This window comes from Muntiacus reevesi, chromosome 21 (assembly GCF_963930625.1).
Source record: "Muntiacus reevesi chromosome 21, mMunRee1.1, whole genome shotgun sequence".
Lineage (NCBI taxonomy): Eukaryota > Metazoa > Chordata > Mammalia > Artiodactyla > Cervidae > Muntiacus > Muntiacus reevesi.
In genome coordinates, this window is record NC_089269.1 from 21,112,095 (window position 1) to 21,137,305 (window position 25,211).

The window sequence follows — 25,211 nt, forward strand, 5'->3', positions numbered from 1 at the left end:
AAAACTCAAGATTGTATTTGAGTTTTAAGAAGAAAGGAGAGGGGGATAAGGACGCTTCATTAATTTAAGTGAAAAATAACATTCTTTTAAATTTGAAAATAGAATTTTCTTTCCATCCTGAACCATACTAGTTTGTAATGTGCAACCTGAAGAGGGGCAATTATAAAGTAGTAAATACTGAGAATATAGATTTCCTCTTCTTGGGCTCCAAAATCAGAAAGCAATTGCTTCTTGGCAGGCAAGTGATGACAAACCTAGACAGTATGTTGAAAAGCAGAGCAAGTACTTTGCCGACAAAGGTCCATGTAGTTAAGGCTATGGTCTTCCCAGTGGTCACACATGGTTGTGAAAACTGGACCATAAGGAAAGGAAGAACACTGAAGAATTGATGCCTTTGAACTGTGGTCCTGGAGAAGAATCCTAAAAGTCACTTGGGCATTAAGATCAAGCCAGTCAATCCCAAGGTAGATCAACCCTGAATACTCACTGGAAGGACTGATGCTGAAGCTGTAGTATTTTGGTCATCTGATGTGAACAGATGACTCATTGGAAAAGTCCCTGATGCTGGGAAAGATCAAGAAGAGAAGGAGAAGAGGACATCAGAGGATGAGACAGCTGGATGGCATCACTGATGCAATGAACATGATCTTGGGCAAACTCTAGGAGATGGTGAGGGACAGGGAGGCCTGGCTTGCTGCAGTCCATGGGGAAGCAAAGGGTCAGACTGGGAAACTGAACAACGGCAAGAAAATACCGAGAAACTCCATAAAACAAATACAGTCCAAACCCTTGTACAGTGAGAAGTAAAAACCAGAAATGAGGTCAAATAAAGCTTCAGTTTAAAAACAAGTAAAATTATCTGTATTTTGACCCACTGACTTATAATAAAATTTCATGAATATACTTTTTAACCCTGCTACTCTCTTCTGAGTAAAACATTTTAAATTAGTTATGCCGAAAGCTTTCCTAGAACATTATTCATCTTATTGAAAAACTAATTACCTTCTCACTTTCCCATGAAAGAATAAGGGAGGTTAACATAAGGTGAGTGAATGAGAAAGCCAAAAGAAAGAATGAAAAACAACTAAAAGTGTACTAGGAGAATGTTTTCTTCACCAATATACCCAACAAGGTAAGTCCAATTCTTTTTTTTTTCCTGATAACAGCTCATCACTATTCTGCTTTAGTGCCATTCCCATCCCCAGCCTTGCCTGGGTGGATGGAACCTAGATAAATGCACTTAAACAAATGAATGGGATTAGGTGAATTGCTGTATTGATTAACCTGACATCTTTAGACATTTAAAAAATTAAGAGCTTGAACTCAGTAGTCAGTATGTCAGATTTGGAATTGTTCCCCTGCCTCTTAATCATTTTATTAGCTTAAACATATTTCTTAACCCTTTGTTTCATTTTCCTCACTTTTATAAATGAAGTTAATAAAAGCACCTATCTCAAATAGCTTTAGGAGGACTAAATTAGAAAAGACATAACAAATGTTTAGTGTAATGCCTGGCATATAGGAAACATATTTGCTATTATAATTGTTGTTGTCATCTAGAGAAAAATTGCAGTAACAATTTATATCTTTAAAAACATTAGCAATTCATCATAGTGATGACGTCAACAATTTTCATAAAGTGAGATAAACTAGAAATGGATTAAGAAAACAATCTTAATGCTCAACATTGCTAATTATTAGAGAAATGCAAATCAGAAGTACAATGAGGTACCATCTCACACCAGTCAGAATGTCCACCACTAAAATGTCCACAAATAACAACTGCTGGGAAGGGTGCAGAGAAAAGGGAATCCACTTGAACTGGAGATGGAAATGTAAATTGGTGCATCGACTATGGAGAGCAGCATGGGGGTTCTTCAAAAAACTAAAAGTAGAGTTGCAATATGATGCTGCAAACCCACCCCTGGACATATATTTGGAAAAAACTCTAAGTCCACAAGATACATGCACCCCAGTATTCATTGCAGCATGATTTACAATAGTTCAAGACATAGAAACAAAGTTGAATACTCCTCAGCCATATTAAAAGAAATAATACCATTTCCAGCAGCATGAATAGACCTAGATATTATCGTACTAACTGAAATATGTCAGAAAGAGAGAGGCAAGTACCATGTGATATCACTTATATGTGAATCTAAAATGTGATGCAAATGAACTTACCTATGACATAGAAACAGACTCACAGACACAGAGAACAGACTTGTGGTTGCCATGAGGGGGAGGTAGGGGAGGCATTGATTGGGACTTTGAGACTAGCAGATGCACACTATTATGTATAGAATAAATGAACAACATGATCCTACTGCATAGCACAGGGGACTATTCACTACCCTGTGTTAAACCATAATGGAGAATAACATGAAAAATAATGCATATATTTACATGTGTAACCGAGTCACTTTGCTGAAACAGTAGAAATTAACATGTTTGTAAATCTACTATACTTCAGTAAAATTAACTTTATGAAAAATGAAAACAATCTTAATTTTATAAAAGGTAACTTCCACCTGGGACTCTTAGTGTATGTTATAGAAACATAACATGTTTTAAATTTCCTTACATATTTCTAACATGTCCAACATATTTCCTTAGATCACCCTTAGGGATAAACAAAGATAAGCTTCAATAACTGTTTCTTGAGTTATTTTTGATGAAGATTTTGTAGCTGCTACACGAGTTTGAATAAATCCTTGCATTTTTTAAAATTAAAATCAAACATAGCTTCAAGAAAAATGAGTTGAGATGTTTTCCAAAAAAAATTATATATAGTATTATTCTTCAATTTCTTCACTGATAATAAAAGCAAGTAACTTCTACATTTGAAACATTATATAAACCTCTCTGGGACACAGTTTTTGCAATTTTTTTTTCTTTTGATATTGAGTTGAAATTCCTTTTTTTTCCCCATTTATTTTTATTAGTTGGAGGCTAATTACTTTACAATATTGTAGTGGTTTTTGCCACTACATGGCAAAATGACATGAATTGACATGAATCAGCCATGGATTTACATGTATTCCCCATCCCAATCCCCCCTCCCGCCTCCCTCCCCACCCCATCTCTCTGGGTCTTCCCAGTGCACCAGCCCTGAGCCCTTGTCTCATGCATCCAACCTGGGCTGGTGATCTGTTTCACCCTTGACAGTATATTTAATGATATAATTTATATACTTTGGATTTTAATTAAATATGAAGAAAGAAAAATACATATACTTACTGGATGCTTCACACTAAATTGTATGTTTACTTTATGTTAGAATAAATATAAACATTTGAATGACACCATAAAAATAAAATACAGTTCATATCCAAAGAAACATTTTAGTTGAGGCTTGTCTTTACATGGTTTGCCATTTTCTACAGATGCTATTTAAATAATAATGATGATAATAACAATAATGAGATAAAATTTATTGAGTGTTTATTTTATTATATGCCATTCCATAGGTTAATATATTTTTATATATAATCACATACAAATGTCACAACAACTGAATGTTGAGTGAATGTAATCAAATTGTCCAAGTGTTGAAATCAGCTAAGTTGAAAAACCAGGATTTGATCCATGCAATTCAGATTGCAAAGTGGAGTTTCTTAATATATAGTACAAACTGAAATATAGATGTCCAATTTAAGATAAAATCTAGCAATAATTCAAAGCAATGTCTCAGTTTTAAACTCTTATGTGCCTTTCAATGTACCTTTGAAAAATATAATGTGATGGGAAACTTGGGACACTAAATGTCATATTTTGGTTGAACAGCAGACTTTTTGTATTCATAACTAAATAAATCACTTATTTAGTAATATTTTGTATGGCTATTATTTAAATACAGTAAATTGCAATGTTGATTTTTCTTTAGACCACATATATCTCAGTTTAGACTGCTGAGTATTCTGTATTATCCTGAAATGCTTATATAATATCAGGATAATTGTGTTAATTTTTATTTGAGCACTAAAGTGTGATTATTTGATTGAAATAGCTAATGGCTAGTATCTTAGTGATGGTATAAAATGCTATACCCCATTAAAGTCATTGTTTTCAATCAAAACTAAAGCCCAGAAATTAGGTTGGACACTAAAAATATGTTTACTAGATTAAAACCATTCAGATATTGTGTTTAATTCTGGAACAATATTAGTCATTTGGTTACATTTAGTCTACAGATTTGTAATACAGTTAAATAAAATCATTTTATATGAAAAAATTAGAAATACTCTAAGTTAACTTTTTCTCTATCTCTAAGTGGTAAAGCCTTGATGATCTTATTGATATCTGAATGTAGGACAGATTATAATTGTGATACATAAATTCACTGTGATTTGAAGGTAGGATAGACAGTAGAGTGTTGAGAATTCAATCAAGAAATGTTAGAACTACTCCAGGCACGTTTTGAAGAATGAGTGTTTTGAAAAAGAAGGATCCATGGAAATGCTTCTATTACCATTAAAATTAGGACAATAATTTTATTCTTAAAATTAGGACAATTTGATAATCAATTGGTTATGGGCACCATTAAAATGAAGGGGTCAAAGATGTTTCCAGTCTTTTAAACTAAAGAATTAGTTAAACATTTGTTCATTAGGAAAAAAAAAAAAATCATGAGGGTTCTGGTTTACAAGAAAATTAGTTTCAGCTTTTAATATTCAGTTAGAAATGCTCAACAGGGTGACAGGAATATCAGTAGGAGCTTAGTAGTAAGAGCAAGCCTTGAAAAGTGATAACTGAAATCAACTCACAAAATTTCAGAGAAAGAAAACAATTATATTAATCAGTTGTCTTTTGATTACAAGCAAGAGAAACCTATCCAAAAATCTTAATGAAAAGAGAGCTGTGTCAGAGACCCAAAGGGTGAGAGTAAAATAGAACCTTCTATTAGAACAAAGAACTTAAACTCCATGAGGGCAATTTCTTAACCTCTGTTTACATTCCTGCATCATTCTTCTTTTATTTCTCAGAATTAACTCATCTTATTTGGTCTACATGGGCTTCCCTGGTGGCTCAGAGGTTAAAGCGTTTACCTGCAATGCAGGAGACCTGGGTTTGATCCCTGGGTCGGGAAGATCCCCTGGAGAAGGAAATGGCAACCCACTCTAGTATTCTTGCCTGGAGAATCCTACGGATGGAGGAGGAGGAGCCTGGTGGGCTACGGTCCACAGAGTCGCCAAGAGTCGGACATGACTGAGTGATTTCACTTTCACTTTCTTTTTTGGTCTACATAAACAATTCATGGCTATAAAGTGCAACAAAATTTATTTCCCCTCTCTCGTCCTTTCTTTTGTTCCTTTTGGCTTTCCCTCTCCCCTTTCTTTCTCCTCAGTTGTAAGTTTCTAGAGGAAGAATCTGAATCATTTGTCTTTCCTTTAACAGTCAACAACAGTGAGAGAGATAAGCTCCACGTGGTTGCATAATCATGCAGAAAATGGTTGCTTGTTAAATTTTGTAGAAAGTGAATATCACCTTCCAGAAAAGGATGTGGACACCTGCAACACTGCAGGATGTGATCTCTTCAGGGATCAAAGGTAAAACCTGAAAGAAACCTATATTCCAGAATAAGATAGAAGAGAAGAAGAAAAAAAAAAGAAAAAGAAAGAAAAGAATCAAAGAGGAGTTAAAAAAAAATATTAAATCTCTAACAGAGACACTGAAACCAAAGGAAATGAAAAATAAAAAGAAACATTATATTCAGCAGAAAAACAATAATTACTTTGGGGACTGAGGAACCACCATTGGATTGGACCACTAAAAAATAATTAGTGAATTTCAGAATGCCATTTTTTGAAAAATAAGAAATGAGTTGCTACATGTTTTGATGAAATTCTAATAGTCTACTATTTGAGTACTATACTATTGCCCTCAGACACTGGTATAATATTTAATGCCCTCCCCCCAAAAATAAAGAGAATGGGAAAGTTAGGGAAATTTTGTATGCCATGACTAGTAACAGCTAACTCACTCCTAGTGAATTCTTTTAATCTAAGCACTGACAAATTGTTGTTTAAAGGGTTTAATAATTTTATTGGGAAGGTAATGTCAAATGCACCAGTCTATGTTTTCTCAAATATAATCCATTTTCCTTAAAAAATAGTAGAGCACATGTCTCTGTCCAATATTGCAGAAGTTCTCCACATTTTCATGTTTCCATAGGAGTGAATGAATGAACTGTAAACCTCTACAAAACTTCCCCAGATTCTCTAGAATGTATTCTGTGTAGACCAGGAGAAATTTATTATTATTATTATTATTATTATTGAAATTTAGTATTTTTAAGTAATCTACTCTTGTATTGCCCTGGGTTTTATTTTCCTATTATCCACATTTCACCCCCCCCCCCCCGTTTGAAGACCATTTGCCTTGACAGAAATTGTACAGTAAAAGTATTGGGTAGTTATCTCTGTTATCTACCCAATACACGTCTGTCACAATTATTAGAAATAAAACTTCAATTTTCTTCTCAAGGCATAGTTCATTTTAGAGTTATTTCTTGTCTCTGTAACACCTTGTAGATGTAAAAATGCAGACACAAGGTAAACTATGTCTTAGATCCCCTTGCAATTTAGTACATAAATGAAAAAGAGAGAGAGAAATTCAGATAAAGTGGATAGGTGTGGGACAAGGCAATGACAATGTGGATGTCCTAAATGGAGCACAATGGGCTTCCTTAGTGGCTCAGATGGTAAAGAGTCTGCCTGCAATGCAGGAGACCAGGTTTCTATTCCTGTATTTAGAATATCCCCTGGAGAAGAGAATGGCAGCCCACTCTAGTATTCTTATTGGAAAATTCCATGAACAGAGAAACTTGGTGGGCTATAGTCCGTGGTATCATAAAGAGTTGGACACAATTGAGCAACTAACACTTAAATATGTTTATAACGCAAAATCCTAGTCAGTCTGAGTCCTAATGTGACTTGGCAGACACTTACAATGTATGGCTGTAATTTTTCAGTGGTGAATTGGCTTCCTATGCATTGTAATTATTGTCCATCATTTTTAAGAATTATAAAGTGAACACAGATACTATTATGAGAAGTTATAATTCATGATCACTCCATCATCAAATTTAATTTCCTCCACTCACATAAAAATAGGTCTTATTCTTTTAAAAGGTGTCCTCACTATATGAAATAAATGATATTCATTCCTGTCTCTATACTTTTACTTATGCTTTCAAATTCCTGTTTTCCTGTTCTATGTGTTACTTTTTGTGTATATATTCTACCCTTCCTTCAAGAATCAGTTTAAGCTCCACTTCTCACATAAAGCATTCTCCAAGAACAAGGACTCCAACCTCAATATGTACATCTTGCTAACTCCCTTCATACTCAAATTCTATATTCCACAATTAATGTATTATATTTTACATCATTCTTAACTCTTCATTTCTAAAATGTAGATCTTAATCTCTGATTATGTAATCTATTTCACAAATATATGTTCATTATCAAGTAATGCCTTGTTTCATGAATGCATTTCTTTTGTTCATAGAAAATTACTATAGCAAGAATTGGCTAATTTCAGTACATTTATTTAAAAAGAGACTAGGATAAGTGTGGAGGATTAAATAGTGGGTTAAAAAAAATTGCCATCTCATCTGTTATATTTTTAGTGTTCTATAAGATAAATACATTCCTAAGAAAATAGTATTTGCACATTAACTGAGCTATCAGCGAAGCACTAACCTTATAAATAGGGATCAGTTAACACTCCGAAGATAAATCTATGCACACTACTAAAACTAGCTGTGAAATTAGAACCTGAGAGAGAGGAAGGTATAATACAGATGGATGGTCTTATGGTAGATCTGAAAATGGGAGAAGCGGTCCTAAGGGGGCAGAGGAATAGGACAGGGAAACCACTTTCTCCCCCACAAATTCATCAAAAGAACATTTGAACGCTGAACAAATTTCACAAAACAAATTCCGAACACTGGCAGAGAACATCAGGCACCCAGAAAGGCAGCCCATTGTCTTCGAGAGGAGGTAGGACAAATATAAAAGATAAAATGAGAAATACAACAGTTAGGGATGGAGACCTGTCCCAGGAAGGGAGTCTTTAAAGAGAAGTTTCCAAACACCAGGAAACCCTGTCACCAGTGGGTCTATGGGGAGTTTTGGGATCTCAGAGGGCAACATAACTGGGAGGGAAAAATAAATAAACAAATAAATAAAACCCACAGATTACGTGCCTAACAGCAACTACCAGCAGAAAAGTAGCCCAGACGCTCCCATCCACCACCAGTAAGCAGGGTCTGAACAGGGAAGAGCGGGATGCGTTACTTAGGGTAAGGACTAGGCCTGAATACCCTGAGGACAATCTGAGGGAGCCAATGTGAGATAGCAGCTTAAACTGTGCGTAGCCAGAGGGGGGGGGGGGGGGAGAGAGAGAGAGAACTAGCCCATGAAAAGTCCTAACCTAAGGCACTGCCTAGGTATCTCTAATTTTCTTGAAGACATCTCTAGTCTTTCCCATTCTGTTGTTTTCCTCTATTTCCTTGCATTGATCACTGAGGAAGGCTTTCTTATCTCTCCTTGCTATTCTTTGGAACTCTGCATTCAAATGGGAATATCTTTCATTTTCTCCTTTGCTTTTCACTTCTCTTCTTTTCACAGCTATTTGTAAGGCCTCCTCAGACAACCATTTTGCCCTTTTGCATTTCTTTTCCATGGGGATGATCTTGATACCTGTCTCCTGTACAATGTCACGAACTTTCGTCCATAGTTCATCAGGCTCTCTGTCTATAAGATCTAGTCCCTTAAATCTATTTCTCACTTCCACTGTATAGTCATAAGGGATATGACTTAGGTCATACCTGAATGGTCTAGTGGTTTTCCCTACTTTCTTCAATTTAAGTCTGAATTTGGCAATAAGGAGTTCATGATCTGAGCCACAGTCAGCTCCCGGTCTTGTTTTTGGGAAAGACTAGAGATCTCTTCAAGATAAGTAGAGATACCAAGGGAACATTTCATGCAAAGATGGGATCGATAAAGGACAGAAATGGTATGGACCTAACAGAAGCAGAAGATATTACGAAGAGGTGGCAAGAATATACAGAAGTACTGTACAAAAAACATCTTCACGACCCAGATAATCACAATGGTGTGACCACTCACCTAGAGCTAGACATCCTGGGATGTGAAGTCAAGTGGGCCTTAGAAAGCATCACTATGAAAAAAGCTAGTGGAGGTGATGGAATTCCATATGAGCTATTTCAAACCCTGAAAGATGATGTTGTGAAAGTGCTGCACTCAATATGCCAGCAAATTTGGAAAACTCAGCAGTGGCCACAGGACTGAACAAGGTCAGTTTTCATTCCAATCCCAAAGAAAGGCAATGCCAAAGAATGCTCAAACTACCACACGATTGCACTCATCTCACATGCTAGTAAAGTAATGCTCAAAATTCTCCAAGCCAGGCTTCAGCAATATGTAAACTGTGAACTTCCAAATGTTCAAGCTGGTTTTAGAAAAGGCAGAGGAACCACAGATCAAATTGCCAACATCCATTGGATTATCAAAAAAACAAGAAAGTTCCAGGAAAACATCTATTTCTGCTTTATTGACTATGCCAAAGCCTTTGACTGTGTGGATCACAACAAGCTGTGGAAAAATCCCTCAAGAGATGGGAATACCAGACCACCTGATCTGCCTCTTGAGAAACCTATATGCAGGTCAGGAAACAACAGTTAGAACTGGGAATGGAACAATAGACTGTTTCCAAATAGGAAAAGGAGTATGTTGAGGCTGTATATTGTCACCCTGCTTATTTAATTTATATGCAGAGTACATCATGAGAAACGCTGGGCTGGAAGAACACAAGCTGGAATCAAGATTGCTGGGAGAAATATCAATAACCTCAGATATGCAGATGACACAACCCTTATGGCAAAAAGTGAAGAGGAACTAAAAAGTGTCTTGATGAAAGTGAAAAAGGAGAGTGAAAATATTGGCTTAAAGCTCAACATTCAGAAAACTAAGATCATGACATCTGGTCCCATCATTTTATTTGAAATAGATGGGGAGACCGTGGAAACAGTGGCTGATTTTATTTTTGGGGCTCCAAAATCACTGCAGATGGTGACTGCAGCCATGAAATTAAAAGATGCTTACTCCTTGGAAGGAAAGTTATGACCAATTTAGATAGCATATTAAAAAGCAGAGACATTACTTTGCCAACAAAGGTCCATCTAATTAAGGCTATGGTTTTTCCAGTGGTCATGTATGGAGGTGACAGTTGGACTGTGAAGAAAGCTGGGTGATGAAAAATTGATGCTTTTGAACTGTGGTGTTGGAGAAGACTCTTGAGAGTCCCTTGGACTGCAAGGAAATCCAACCAGTCCATCCTAAAGGAGATCAGTCCTGGGTGTTCATTAGAAAGACTGATGCTGAAGCTGAAACTCCAGTACTTTAGCCACCTCATGCGAAGAATTGACTCATTGGAAAAGACCCTGATGCTGGGAGGGATTGGGGGCAGGAGGAGAAGGGGACGACAGAGGATGAGATGGCTGGATGGCATCACCGACTCGATGGACGTGAGTTTGAGTAAAGTCCGGGAGTTGGTGATGGACAGGGAGGCCTGGTGTGGTGCTATTCATGGGGTCACAAAATTCGGACATGACTGAGCGACTGAACTGAACTGAACTGAGCTGAAGACACTGCCGAGCCGCTCCCAGAACAAGGGACTGAGCAAATACCAGAGGAGAGCTAGCTGGCTGTGGACTGATTCATCTCCTGCTGGAGGCCGGGAAGCAGGCAGGCGGTAGACAGGGCCGGAAAGGGGCAAACTCGGCCCCAGAGACGGCATTCCCTACCAAACTGCAGTCAGGCTTCTGGTTGCTAACCAAGAGTTCTTGGGATTCTGGATGGCTGACATCCACTGGGACGGTCTCAGCCAGAGACCAGCTCCTCAGAAGAGACACACATCACACCAGAGAAGGCACAACCGCTGCCACCCAGGAAACCGAGCGGCTGGGACCAGGGAGGTGATAAGACGCACCCGCCACCTGGGGGGAGAGTGTTCACCAAGCACCTGGTCGCCTGAGCTGCTCGGAATGGGAAGGGCACAGAATGCAGGCCCAGCCAAGTCTGTGCCTCTGGGGAGTACCCGAGAAACTGAACCTGAGCGGCTTAGACCTGGGGAGTGCCTGCAACCTAGGGCCCGCTTTAGACAGTGCACACGCAGGGCAACCTGAAGCCTGAGCAGTGTAGACCGGGAAAGCACACACGCCATGAGCGGGGGCAAACCCAGTGTGGCCCAGACACTGCGAGCGCTCCCCACACACGCCAGTGGGGTGTGTTTACAATGTTCCTCCCTCCCCGCAGCACGACTGAACAGGTGAGCCTGAATACGTGATCACCTTCGCCCCCTTGTGTCAGGGTGGAAATCAGATACTGAAGAGACCTGCAAACAGAAGTCATAATAAACAGAGGAAACCATTTTGGAAGTGACAGCTGCAACAGATTAAAACCCTGTAGTTAGCACCGGTTACACTGGAAGGGACTATAGATCTTGAAAAGTATAAGCTGGAACAAGGAACTATCTGAAATTGAACTGACCCCACACTGCCCGCAACAGCTCCAGAGTAATTCCTAGATATATTTTTACTATTGTCATTTTTAATTTTTTTTTAATTTTAAGTCCTATATTACTCCTTTAATATTCATTTTTATAACCTACTATTACCTTGCAAAAAAAAAAAGATCCTATTTTTAAAGCAAACTTCATATATACTTTTTTAAAAATAATTTTTGTGTTTTTTTTTTTAAATATTGTATTTTTGAGAGTCTAATCTCTACTCTAGATTTTTAATCTTTGCTTTTTGGTATTTGTTATCAATTTTATACCTTTAAGAATCTAAACTTCAGTACCCATTTTTACTTAGGAGTGTGATTGCTGGCTTGATTACTATCTCCCCCTTTTGACTCTCCTTTTTCTCCACCAGGTCACCGCTATCTCCTCTGTCCCCCTTCTCTTCTCTACCCAACTCTGAATTTCTGTGTGTGTTCCGGGCTGTGGAGAACACTTAGGGACTGATTACTTTCTAGATCTGTCTCTCTCCTTTTGATTCCCCCTTGTCTCCTCCTGGTCATCTCTATCTCTTTCCTCCCTCTTCTCTTCTCTGTTTAACTCCGTGAACCTCTCTGAGGGTCTCTGACTGTAGAGAGCACATAGGGAATTGATTACTTGCCAGACTGCTCTCCCCTCTTTTGATTCCCCCTGTTCTCCTGGTCACGTCTATCTCCTTCCTCCCTCTTCTCTTCTCCATGTAACTCTGTGAATCTCTCTGGGTGTCCCTCACTGTGGAGAATCTTTTTGCCATTCATCTCGATGTTTTATTATCAGTGATGTATGGATGGAGAAGTCTTGAGGCTACTGTAAGAATAAGACTGAAAATCAGAGGCAGGAGGCTTAAGCCCCAAAGCTGAGAACACCAGAGAACTCCTGACTCCAGGGAACATTAATCAATAAAAGATCATCCAAAATCTCCATACCTACACTGAAACTAAGTACCTCGCAACAGACAAAAAGTTCTAGAGCAGATGTACCACACAAATTCTCCAGCAACACAGGAACATAGCCCTGAACTTCAGTATACAGGCTGCCCAAAGTCACACCAAACTCATGGACATCTCAAAACTCACTACTGGACACCTCATTGCACTCCAGAGAGAAGAAATCCAGATTCACCCACCAGAATACCAATGCAAGGTTCCCTAACCAGGAAACCTTGACAAGTCACTCGTCCAACCCCACCCACAGGGAGGAATCTCCACAATAAAGAAGAACCACAGACTGCCAGAATACAGAAATGCCACCCCAAACACAGCAGTGTAAACAAGATGAAAAAGGCAGGGAAATACTCAGCAGGTAAAGGAACATGATAAATGCCCACCAAATCAAACAAAAGAGGAGGCGATAGGGAGTCTACCTGAAAAAGAATTCAGAATAGTGATAGCAAGAATGATCCAAAATCTTGAAAAGAAAATGGAGTTACAGATAAATACCCTGGGGACAAGGATTGAGAAGATGCAAGAAATGTTTAACAAGGACGTAGAAGAAATAAAAAAGAGTTAATCAGTAATGAATAATACAATAAAGGAGATCAAAAACACTCTGGAGGGAACCAACAGTAGAATAACGGAGGCAGAAGATAGGATAAGTGAGGTAGAAGATAGAATGGTAGAAATAAATGAAGCAGAGAGGAAAAAAGAAAAAAAAAAAAGAATTAATAGAAATGAGGACAACCTCAGGAACCTCTGGGACAATGTGAAATGCCTCAACATTTGAATCATAGGAGTCCCAGAAGAAGAAGACAAAAAGAAAGGCCATGAGAAAATACTTAAGGAGATAATAGTTGAAAACTTCCCTAAAATGGGAAAGGAAATTGTCACCCAAGTCCAAGAAACACAGAGAGTCCCAAACAGGATAAACCCAAGGCAAAACACCCCAAGACACATATTAATCAAATTGACAAAGATCAAACACAAAGAACATATTAAAAGCAGCAAGGGAAAAACAACAAATAACACATAAGGGGATTCCCATAGGATAACAGCTGACCTTTCAACAGAAACTCTGCAGGCCAGAAGGGAATGGCAAGACATACTTAAAGTGATGAAAGAAAAAAACCCTACAGCCCAGATTACTGTATCCAGCAAGGATCTCATTCAAATAGGAAGGAGAAATCAAAAGCTTCACAGGCAAGCAAAGGCTTAGAAAAATCAGCACCACCAAACCAGCTCTTCAACAAATGCTAAAGGATCTTCTCTAGACGGGAAACACAGAAAAAGTGTATAAACTCGAACCCAAAACAACAAAGTAAATGGCAATGGGATCATACTTATCAATAATTATCTTAAATGCAAATGGGTTGAATGCCCCAACCAAAAGACAAAGACTGGCTGAATGGATACAAAAACAAGGCCCCTATATATGCTGCTTACAGGAGACCCACCTCAAAACAAGGGACATATACAAAATGAAAGTGAAGGGCTGGAAAAAGATACTTCACACAAATGGAGACCAAAACAAAGCAGGAGTAACAATACTCATGTCAGATGAAATAGACGTTAAAATAAGGGTATGAAAAGAGACAAAGAAGGACACTACGTAATGATCAAAGGATCAATCCAAGAAGATATAATAATTATAAATATATATGTACCCAACACAGGAGCACCACAATATGTAAAGCAAATGCTAACAAGTATGAAAGAGGAAATTAACAATAATACAATAATAGTAAGAGACTTTAAAACCCCACTCACACCTATGGGTAAATCAACTAAACAGAAAATTAACAAGGAAACACAAACTTTAAATGATACAATGGACCAGTCAGACCTAATTGATATCTATAAGACATTTTACCCCATAACAATGAATTACACCTTTTTCTCAAGTGCACATGGAACTTTCTCCAGGATAGATCACATCATGGGCCATAGATCTAGCCTTGGTAAATTCAAAAAAATTGAAATCATCCCAAGCATCTTTTCTGACCACAGTGCAGTAAGATTAGATGTCCTTTACAGGAACACACACACACACACACACACACACTGTGAAAAATTCCAACATATGGAGGCTAAACAACATGCTTCTGAATAGCCAATAAATCATAGAAGAAATAAAAAAGGAAATAAAAATATGCATAGAAATGAATAAAAATGAAAACACAACAACCTAAAATCTATGGGACACTATAAAAGCAGTGCTAAGAAAAAAAAAAAAAAAAAAAAAGCAGTGCTAAGGGGAAGGTTCATACCAATATAGGCTTACCACAGGAAACAAGAAAAAAGTCAAATAAATAACCTAACTCTACACCTAAGGCAACTATAAAAGGAAGAAATGAACAACCCCAGGGTTAATAGAAGAAAAGAAATCTTAAAAATTAGTGCAGAAATAAATGCAAAAGAAACAAAGAGACCATAGCAAGAATCAACAAAGCTAAAAGCTGGTTCTTTGAGAAGACGAATAAAATTGACAAACCATTAGCCAGACTCATCAAGAAACAAAGGGAGAAGGATCAAATCAACAAAATTAGAAATGGAAATGGAGAAATCACAACAGACAACACAGAAATACAAAGGATCATAAGAGACTACTATCAGCAACTACATGCCAATAAAGTGGACAACTTGGATGAAATGGACAAACTCTTAGAAAAGTATAACTTTCCAAAACTGAACCAGGAAGAAATAGAAAATCTTAACAGATCCTTCACAAGCATGGAAATCAAAACTGTCATCAGAAATCTTCCAGCAAACAAAACCCCAGGATCAGATGGCTTCACAGCTGAATTATACCAAAAATTTAGAGAAAAGCTAACACCTTTCTTGCACAAACTCTTCCAGAAAATTACAGAGGAAGGTAAACTTCCAAACTCATTCTATGAGGCCACCATCACCCTAATTCCAAAACCAGACAAAGATGCCACAAAAAAAGAAAACTACAGGCCAATATCACTGATGAACATAGATGCAAAAATCCTTAATAAAATTCTAGCAAACAGAATCCAACAACATATTAAAAAAATCATACATCATGGCCAAGTGGGCTTTATCCCAGGAATGCAAGGATTCTTTAATATCTGCAAATCAATCAATGTAATACACCACATTAACAAATTGAAAGATAAAAACCATTTGATTATCTCAATAGATGCAGAGAAAGCCTTTGACAAAAATCAACATCCATTCATAATGAAAACCCTCCAGAAAGCAGGAATAGAAGGAACATACCTCAACATAATAAAAGCTATATATGACAAACCCACAGCAAACATTATCCTCAATGGTGAAAAATTGAAAGCATTTCCCCTAAAGTCAGGAACAAGGGTGCCCACTCTCACCACTACTATTCAACATAGTTTTTGAAGTTTTGGCCATAGTTTTTGAAGTTTTGGCCATAGCAATCAGAGCAGAAAAAGAAATAAAAGGAATCCAGATTGGAAAAGAGGAAGTAAAGCTCTCACTGTTTGCAGATGACATGATTCTCTACATAGAAAACCCTAAAGACTACACCAGAAAATTACTAGAGCTAATCAATGAATATAGTAAAGTTGCATGATATAAAATTAGCACACAGAAATCCCTTGCATTTCTATACACTAACAATGAGAAAACAGAAAGAGAAATTAAGGAAACAATTCCATTCACCATTGCAATGAAACAAATAAAATAGGAATATATCTACCTAAAGAAACAAAAGACCTATATATAGGTAACTATAAAACATTGATGAAAGAAATCAAAGATGACACAAATAGATGGGGAAATATACCATGTTCATGGATTGGAATAATCAATATAGTGAAAATGAGTATACTACCCAAAGCAATCTATAGATACAATGCAATTCCTATCAAGCTACCAACGCTATTTTTCATAGAACTAGAACAAATAATTTCACAATTTGTATGGAAATACCAAAAACCTTGAATAGCCAAAGCAATCTTGAGAAAGAAGAATGGAACTGGAGGAACTAACGTGCCTGACTTCAGGCTATACTTCAAAGCTACAATCATCAAGACAATATGGTACTGGCACAAAGACAGAAATATAGATCAATGGAACAAAATAGAAAGCCCAGAGATAAATCCATGCACCTATGGACACCTTATCTTTGACAATGGAGGCAAGAATATACAATGGAGAAAAGACAATCTCTTTAACAAGTGATGCTGGGAAAACCAGTCAACCACTTGTAAAAGAATGAAACTAGAACATTTTTTAACACCATACACAAAAATAAACTCAAAATGCATTAAAGATCTAAATGTAAGACCAGAAACTATAAAACTCCTAGAGGAAAACATAAGCAAAACACTCTGTGACATAAATCATATCAGGCTCCTCTATGACTCACCTCCCAGAGTAATGGAAATAAAAACAAAAATAAACAAATGGGACCTAGTTAAACTTAAAAGCTTTTTCAAAATGAAGGAAACTATAAGCAAAGTGAAATGACAGCCTTCTAAATGGGAGAAAATAATAGCAAACAAAGCAACTGACAAAGAATTAATCCCCAAAATATGCAAGCAACTCCTGCAGCTCAATTCTAGAAAAATAAACAACCCAGTCAAAAAATGGGCCAAAGAATAAAACAGACATTTCTCCAAAGAAGACATACAGATGGCTAACAAACACATGAAAAGATGCTCAACATCACTCATTATCAGAGATATGCAAATCAAAACCACAATGAGGTACCGTTTCACACTGGTCAGAATGGCTGCTATCCAAAAATCTACAAACAATAAATGCTGGAGAGGGTGTGGAGAAAAGGGGACCCTCTTACACTGTTGGTGGGAATGCAAACTAGTACAGCCACTATGGAGAACAGTGTGGAGATTTCTTAAAAAACTGGAAATAGAACTGCCGTATGACCCAGCAATCCCACTGCTGGACATACAAACCGAGGAAACCAGTATTGAAAGTGACACTTGTACCCCAATGTTCATCGCAGCACTGTTTATAATAGCCAGGACATGGAAGCAACCTAGATGCCCATCAGCAGATGAATGGATAAGGAAGCTGTGGTACATATACACAATGGAATATTACTCAGCCATTAAAAAGAATTCATCTGAATCAGTTCCAGGGAGATGGATGAAACTGGAGCCCATCATACAGAGTGAAGTAAGCCAGAAAGATAAAGACCAATACAGTATACTAACGCATATATCTGAAATTTAGAAAGATGGTAATGATAACACTATATGCGAGACAGGAAAAGGGACACAGATGTATAGAACAGTCTTTTGGACTCTGTGGGAGAAGGCGAGGGTGGGATGATCTGAGAGAATAGCATTGAAACATGTGTGTTATCGTATGTGAAAAAGATTGCCAGTCTAGGTTCAGTTCACGAGACAGGGTTCTCAGGGCTGGTGTACTGGGTTGACCCAAAGGGATGGGATGGGGAGGGAGGTGGGAGGGGGGTTCAGGATGGGGAAAACATGTACACCCATGGCTGAATCATGTCAACGTATGGCAAAAACCACTACAATATTGTAAAGTAACTAGCCTCCAATTAAAATAAATAAATTTTAATAAAAAGTCTGTATACGACAAGTTAAGAAAGAAACAAAACACTCCATCATTCCTCCTGAGAACACAGGGGAAGATATTAGCAGGGCAGAATTGAATGATGAAGAGTCAGAAATTCCCTATGAAGAATAGACAAAAGAAGCTTGCACTGTTTAAATGCTGACAGCATCAGGAAATTTGTGAGTTGTTTTACATATTTTCCTTAATCCTAGCAACAACTTTTTGAATTATTTGTTTTCACACTCTGTGGATGAGAAAACTTAAAATAACAAATGTATGACTAATAAAGTTATTACAGTGTTGTTAAATAAAAATGAAAGAGAAAAATATTATATATTAGGTATATAAGAAGGAGAAAGCATTTTTTAAATGTACATACTGTTCTAGAGAATACAAAATTGAAACACACAAACTGTAAACTTATGACATAGTATTTTATATGTGTGTATATATATATATATACACACACACACACACATTTGAATTATTTAAAAGTCATAAAGACTTTGATACATCAAGCCAAAATTCTTTTTCTTTCAGGGAGATATTCTGAAATTAGGCAAGCATATCCTCTTTCATGAAAATGTATTTTCAGGATTCTAGCAAATGATAATATAACTAGGAAATAGAAGAAAAGCCATAAATAGAAAATTGGAGTTTATAATATTCAATTTTTAAAGGATAAAATTTTCTTTTCACATAATTCTATAAAGGCATGTTCAATTCTGAGACTTTCCATTAGCTTTATTTTATGCTGTATTTTTCCAATTCACACTTCTATCAAGGAAACTAAGGTCAACAGGCAAAATGTTGGGCATAAAAGTACCTTATTCCACTTGGAATAAAGTGGAAAGTAAAGCAAGAAAATAAGTACACAATCATGCAAACACAGGACATATCAGAAACTAAATAATTAAAATAATATATATTTGTAGAAATTTACAATATCTACACACAGAACTGGTATTATTATGAACAGAAACCGCTCTATTGCTTAAGAGGATGCAGAAGACTGAGCAGAAAACAAACATTGAATCATGCAGAATGGACAATCATTCAGTAGCTCACCTCTAACTTTATTCTTTGAGGCAGCCGCTGGTGCCAAGGAAAGATTGCACAAGAAGAGAACAAACATGTTAGTATATTAGATAGTTTCTAATAAGAAAAAGAGATTTGTTATCTCTGTTAGTTAAAGTCTTAAATGATACATTTATGATTACATAATGAACACACTTCAGATGACTAGGACTTGTAACAAAGAAAATGACAATTGGTTATATTTTGTTAATATATGATTAAAGTCTTTGGAAAAGAAAGAGTAAACTAGATAGGAGCCATAGATTGTAAGTAGCAACACTACAAGACACAGAATTCTTTTTAAGAACTGTGTATTTTTCTTTCTCTGTCCTCTTTTACTAAACTTTAGTTAATAATTCAATTACAATACCAATATAGTTTAAATATATTTCATGTTATTTAACAATTAAAATGCAATTCATAACATTTGGGTAAAAAGCAAGGGCAGACCATTTGCATTTATTCAATGCTTACTTAGTTGCCAAAGACTTTGCTATTTTTGGCTTCCCTGATAGTTCAGTTGGTAAAGAATCATGCCTGCAAAACAGGAGACCTAGGTTTGATACCTGGGTTAAGAAGATGCCCTGGAGAAGGGAAAGGTTATGTGCTCCATTATTCTGACCATGAGAATTCCATAGACTGTTTAGTCCATGGGTTCGCAAAGAGTCAGATACAACTGAGAGACTTTCACTTTCACTTTTGCTATTCTTACAAAAAAACATAACATATATTCTTTGTGCATTTTGTTTCCAAAAACGAGATCATATTATACGTAATTCTTTGCAGTCTGCTTTCTGCACATTTTCCAGGTTAACACACAGAGTTCTAATTCACTAATTTTAATAGCTGTATATTTTCCTATAAAGTGTATGAAGTAAAGGGCTGCCCTATTTATAGTAAATCAGGTTGTCTTTAGGTTTTCTGCTTGTTTTTACTGCTGATAACAACGCTGCAAAACACAATCTGTGTCACATCCCTTATATACCATACTGGTGTTTTGCTTCCATCGGACAGATTCCCAGGTTATTTTCATATAAATATTTCTATTCAGTTAACCTCTGACAAAGAATACTTTAAATATTGCTGGTGGAGCTGTAGAGGAAGTTTGGATAAATATATGCAGCTATATTAAATTCTCTAAAATAAGAGGAAGCCAGCAAAATGAAACAAACAAAAGTACAGAATCTAGTGCTCCAAATAACTGCTATGCTGGGGTGTTCTCAGACCTTTTAAACCACAAGCTATGTCATTTAACTTTTCTTAATATTTGCTTTTCAATTAAATTGTGTTGTTTCTAAGATTACACAAAGCTGAAGGACTTATTGTTAGATTAAGAAAAAATATTATTTGACTAAATTTCAAAGAAAATATTTCAATATATCAGTATACTGAATTGTTCATGTGAAAAGAAATTTTATATCAAATTCAAATTAACCACTTAACATTTTTAGCACAAATTGAAGGTAAAATTGCCAAAAAACTTTAGAAATTTTTGACGCAACAGTACCAAATATGTTCATAGATACAACTAATCTTTTACAAAAAATCAGCTTTTTGTTAAAAATTAGTGGCATAAAAATAGAGAAGGCAATCTTTACATTTCTCAGTGGGACCAAGATGAATTATTTAAAGTTGTCAAACATTACATGAAAGCAGGTGGCTTTATTCTTAGATTATTGGTTACATAACAAAATAAAAAGGAAAGAAAAACAAAAGTCCAAGGTCTGTTTCTGTGTGTGTTCAGGCAGCTAATACTAGACTAGGCTGGTTAATATAATTGGAAAGAGGCCAGGCTACCAGGCTTGTTAGCCCAATTATAATTCTCTGCATATTCAATAAAAGAAGCCAAGAAGACAGCAAGACTGTCATAAATGTCATGTTCAATACTTGTAAGATTTTCCATTGTCAGCACAGTCCAATTATAAGTCAATTGTAAAGTGCACATTGCACACTACCCCAAAGTGACTGAAAATTATTTAAAAAATACAATTTTTGTGGTTCACAGTTAAAATGAAAAGGAAGTAAAGGTACTTTGACCGGAGAAAATTTTAGATATAACATTAACATTTCTTCACCTTTATGATAAAGAGGCAAGTTGTAACTATAGCATTACAGTTGTTCACACTTTTTTCCAGAGATGATTAGCTATAATATTAAATTTGTAACTGCTAATGATGATATTAATAATATGAAAATTTGTGTATGTAATTTTTGAAGAAAAATCATGTAATAACGATTGAAACATCAGAGTTATTTACATATGGATGCTGAATAGTTAATGAATATTAGGCATTATATTGAGGTTTATCTTCAAAATTTCCAATACAGATGATCAAAATGTAAAAATACAATTAATTTATTGTCACCAATTAATTAGTTCATTGAATTAATCAACTACTTGAAATATATCACTAATAATTCTGCAGAGAATTGTTGAATCTAAAACAGTGATTCTCAAAATGAAGCATAGGAACTAGAAGTAGGGCAATGGGCATTCTCAGACGAGATTAGATGAATTTTACTTACCTCAAAATTTGTATGACCTAGTCAAATTTTCCGTATTCTTTAATTTCTACTCTCATTTTAAGATCAATGTCATAACAAAATGGTGATATGTTTGTTAGTGTTTGCAATATCTGAATAATATATAACATACTAGATTAGTAGCTTCCTTTAGAAGTGTTTTATGAAAGGTTTCTTAGCAATAAGACATTTAGTAAATAGCAAATATATTACTGGAATTTATTCACAGAAAGAACACTAAAATATCACAGATCTTTTTATTTTAGCATTATGTAGTCTTTAAAAAATACTTTAGTATTTTAACCCAGTGGTTTTTTTGTTTTTTGTTTTTCTTTTATTCTTCCTTCCATAAACAAATTTATAGTTAGGGAATTGCTGTTTCTTAATAGAGACGCAATAAACTTAGCAAGTACTTTGACTTTCCAATGAGACAGAGGTTCTTGACACCTGTAACTTCATACTCAGATATGTTATGTTTTTCCCTGCCCAAGATTTAATCGATAATTAAAACAAAACAGAATCCCACTGCCATTGAAAGACAGTATATAGTATACTGTATACAGTAATTATACACAGTATAATTTTTAAAATAAGAGAGTTCCTCTTAGAGACATATGAGCAAACTACAAAAATAAGAGAGAATATATTGCATTACTTCCAAGTGAAAACTAAGAGATCCAAAATATTACAAAACTGGGAAGCAGAGATGTGACTTTTTCTAGGTCACAAACCTATTTAGTAGTATAAGTACAACCAAAACAGTTTGTTGAGCATATATATTTTAAAATCTGCTGTGTGTATGTACATGTGCTCATCTGTGTCTGACTCTGCCACCCTATGGACTGCAGCCCGCCAGGCTCCTCTGTCCTTGGAATTTTCCCTGCAAGAATATTGGAGCAGGTTGCCATTTCTTTCTCCAGGGGATCTGTCTGACCCAGGGACAGAACTGAACCCACATCTCTTGCACCTTTTGCATTGGCAGGCAGATTCCTTATCAGCTGAGCCACTGGGGAAGCCCCCAAATCCACTATATCAAAATGCAATCATTAGGTATAATATAGCAATGTAAAGTTAATCAATATCAGATGAGTTTTATTCCTTTTTACAAAGAAGGAAATCACACTGATTTTAAAAGTACTATATCTGATTTATCAGACACTTACCACCTTATTACACCTTTCAAGATATAGAAATTAAAATAATTGCATTTCAGAGCTAGATAACCACCCACATCTCTCCCTTCTTCACTAACTATCCAGAACAAAGTTAAACACATTTTTATACTAATCACTTGAGATTTATTTAAAATAACACTGTTCTTAGCTATCAACTAACATCATATAAACATGGGAATTTTCTTCTAAGACTCATTAGAATCTGAAAACTTGAAAAAGTGTGACTTTATCTAATAGCTGTCACAAATTTTTCTTTCTTAATAACCACACAAATTTCACAGTGGAAAAAATGTGTAAAAATGATGCTTGAGAAAGAAATGTTTGCTGAAAGAGATATACTCAAGAGTAATCAAGTATTTAATGAGTGGAAACCTCTCCTCACACTACTATCCCAGTCAGTAGATAAAGAGGAAATAATAGAACTCAAAAACCACCATTTTACAATCTTTAAAAAGTTCTTAGATGTAAGCTTTAGGCAGATATGTAGTAATACATAAAGTTAACATCATTAAAATGGAGACTATCAGACTCTTGGAAGTACACAATATAATTTAAGAAATATTTTTTGCAATATAACCAAATCTGGATACAACTGTGCCTCTACATAGAACTTCCAAAATCCAGTGCACACAAGGAACAAAAAATGCATTAAGTCAATGCAGTTAGTCTACCCTTGAATGTGGAAACCAAGTGCAAGATATTTTAGCACTTGTTCCTTTAGCAAATAGATATTAGGGATAAAAATACCAGTTTAAGGGGCAACTTAAGAGACAAATCAAACAAATGACATGTACAGATTACTTTAGATCCCTATTTGAACACTTGATAGTTTACAGTATTTAAGAATTGTTGTTAATATTTAAGTGCAATCCGATCAGTTGCTCAGTCATGTCCGACTCTTTGGGACGCCATGGACTGCCGCACTCCAGCCCTCCCTGTCCATCACAAACTCCCAGAGCTTACTCAAACTCTGTCCATCTCGTCGGTGACTCCATCCAACCATCTCACCCTCTGTCATCCCCTTCTCCTCCTGCCTTCAATCTTTCCCAGCATCAGGATCTTTTCCAATAAGTCGGTTCTTTGCATCATATAGCCAAAGTATTGGAGTTTCAGCTTTAGCATCAATCCTTCTAATGAATATTCAGGACTGATTTCCTTTAGGATTTACTGGTTGGATCTCCTTGTGGTCCAAGGGACTCTCAAGAGTCTTCAACACCACAGCTCAAAAGCATCAGTTCTTTGGCCCTCAGCTTTCGTTATAGTCCGACTGTCACATCCATACATGACCACTGGAAAGCCATAGGCTTGACTAGATGGACTTTTGTTGGCCGTGTCTCGGCTTTTTAATACGCCGTCTAGGTTCTCATAGCTTTTCTTTTTCTGAAAGCTGAGTTTTAAGTCAACTTTTTCGTTCTCCCCTTTCTCTTTCATCAAGTGAAATTTCATTAAGTGAAAATTTTAATGACTTATTATAACTTTATTTTTAAGTGATTACCTTTTCACAAAACTAAATATGAAAATAGATCAGTTGTTGAGATTCCTTTCAAAATAATCTTGAAATGCGTAATGTTGATGATGTTTTCTATTTTTGTAGATGATTGAAACTTCTGATAGTAAAGTAATTATAAAATCTAGCTTTATTTCTTGACATCAATGTTGCTATAATATGATTACATGCAATAGTGTATATAAAATAGCACAGTACTGGTTATATATTGGTATTTGTATTGAATGAGATCATTTCATCATATAAGTAAAATGTTACTGGTATGTGCAAGGCAAACATGCACCATCACAATAATTTTGGTTTATCAAACATTTCTCCAAAATGTGGGACACAGTAATTTCCTCTATGAAATAACAATTTTGCTTCTACAGAAATGAAAGAGAAGCTTATTTTAAGCTTCTAACTATGTTATTCATGTGTATTTTGAGAATTAAGTGATCTATATAATTACTTCTTTTCCATGCTTCCTCAGCCTATAATGCTGAATTAATTATATGTATCAAAATAACTCTAATTTTGTATTAAGACTTTTTATCCACTGTTTTATATGATTCTAGTACTGATAGTTTACATATTAAATATTTATACTACTTTATCCTATATTTATTTCTTTTGCTGTCAAGAATCTCTTTAAATATCATGACTCACTACCAATTTATAAATTTATTTTTCTTTTGCTATATTCCATACTGCCCAGAGGCTTATGACTTTTACCTTGATAAATATAGGAAGAGGATTTCAAGACTATAAATAAGAAAAAAAAAAGAAAGAAAATTGGACTCAAACTCATGCCTCTAGAAGATACTAAAAAATAACTTCAAACTCTTAGATGTGTCAGTCATATATTATTATGAA

The 25,211-nt window shown here is 35.8% G+C and overlaps 1 protein-coding gene across 1 annotated transcript in view; it reads right to left on the bottom strand.

The window, feature by feature from the left end:
- CADM2 (cell adhesion molecule 2) overlaps nucleotides 1-19,209 on the bottom strand; it is a 368,057-nt gene extending 348,848 nt beyond the window's left edge. The window contains exon 1 of the mRNA XM_065913660.1: nucleotides 19,143-19,209. Within this exon, the coding sequence (XP_065769732.1) occupies nucleotides 19,143-19,209 (67 nt within the window). The remainder of the gene's footprint in view (nucleotides 1-19,142) is intronic.
- Nucleotides 19,210-25,211: the final 6,002 nt, after the last annotated feature.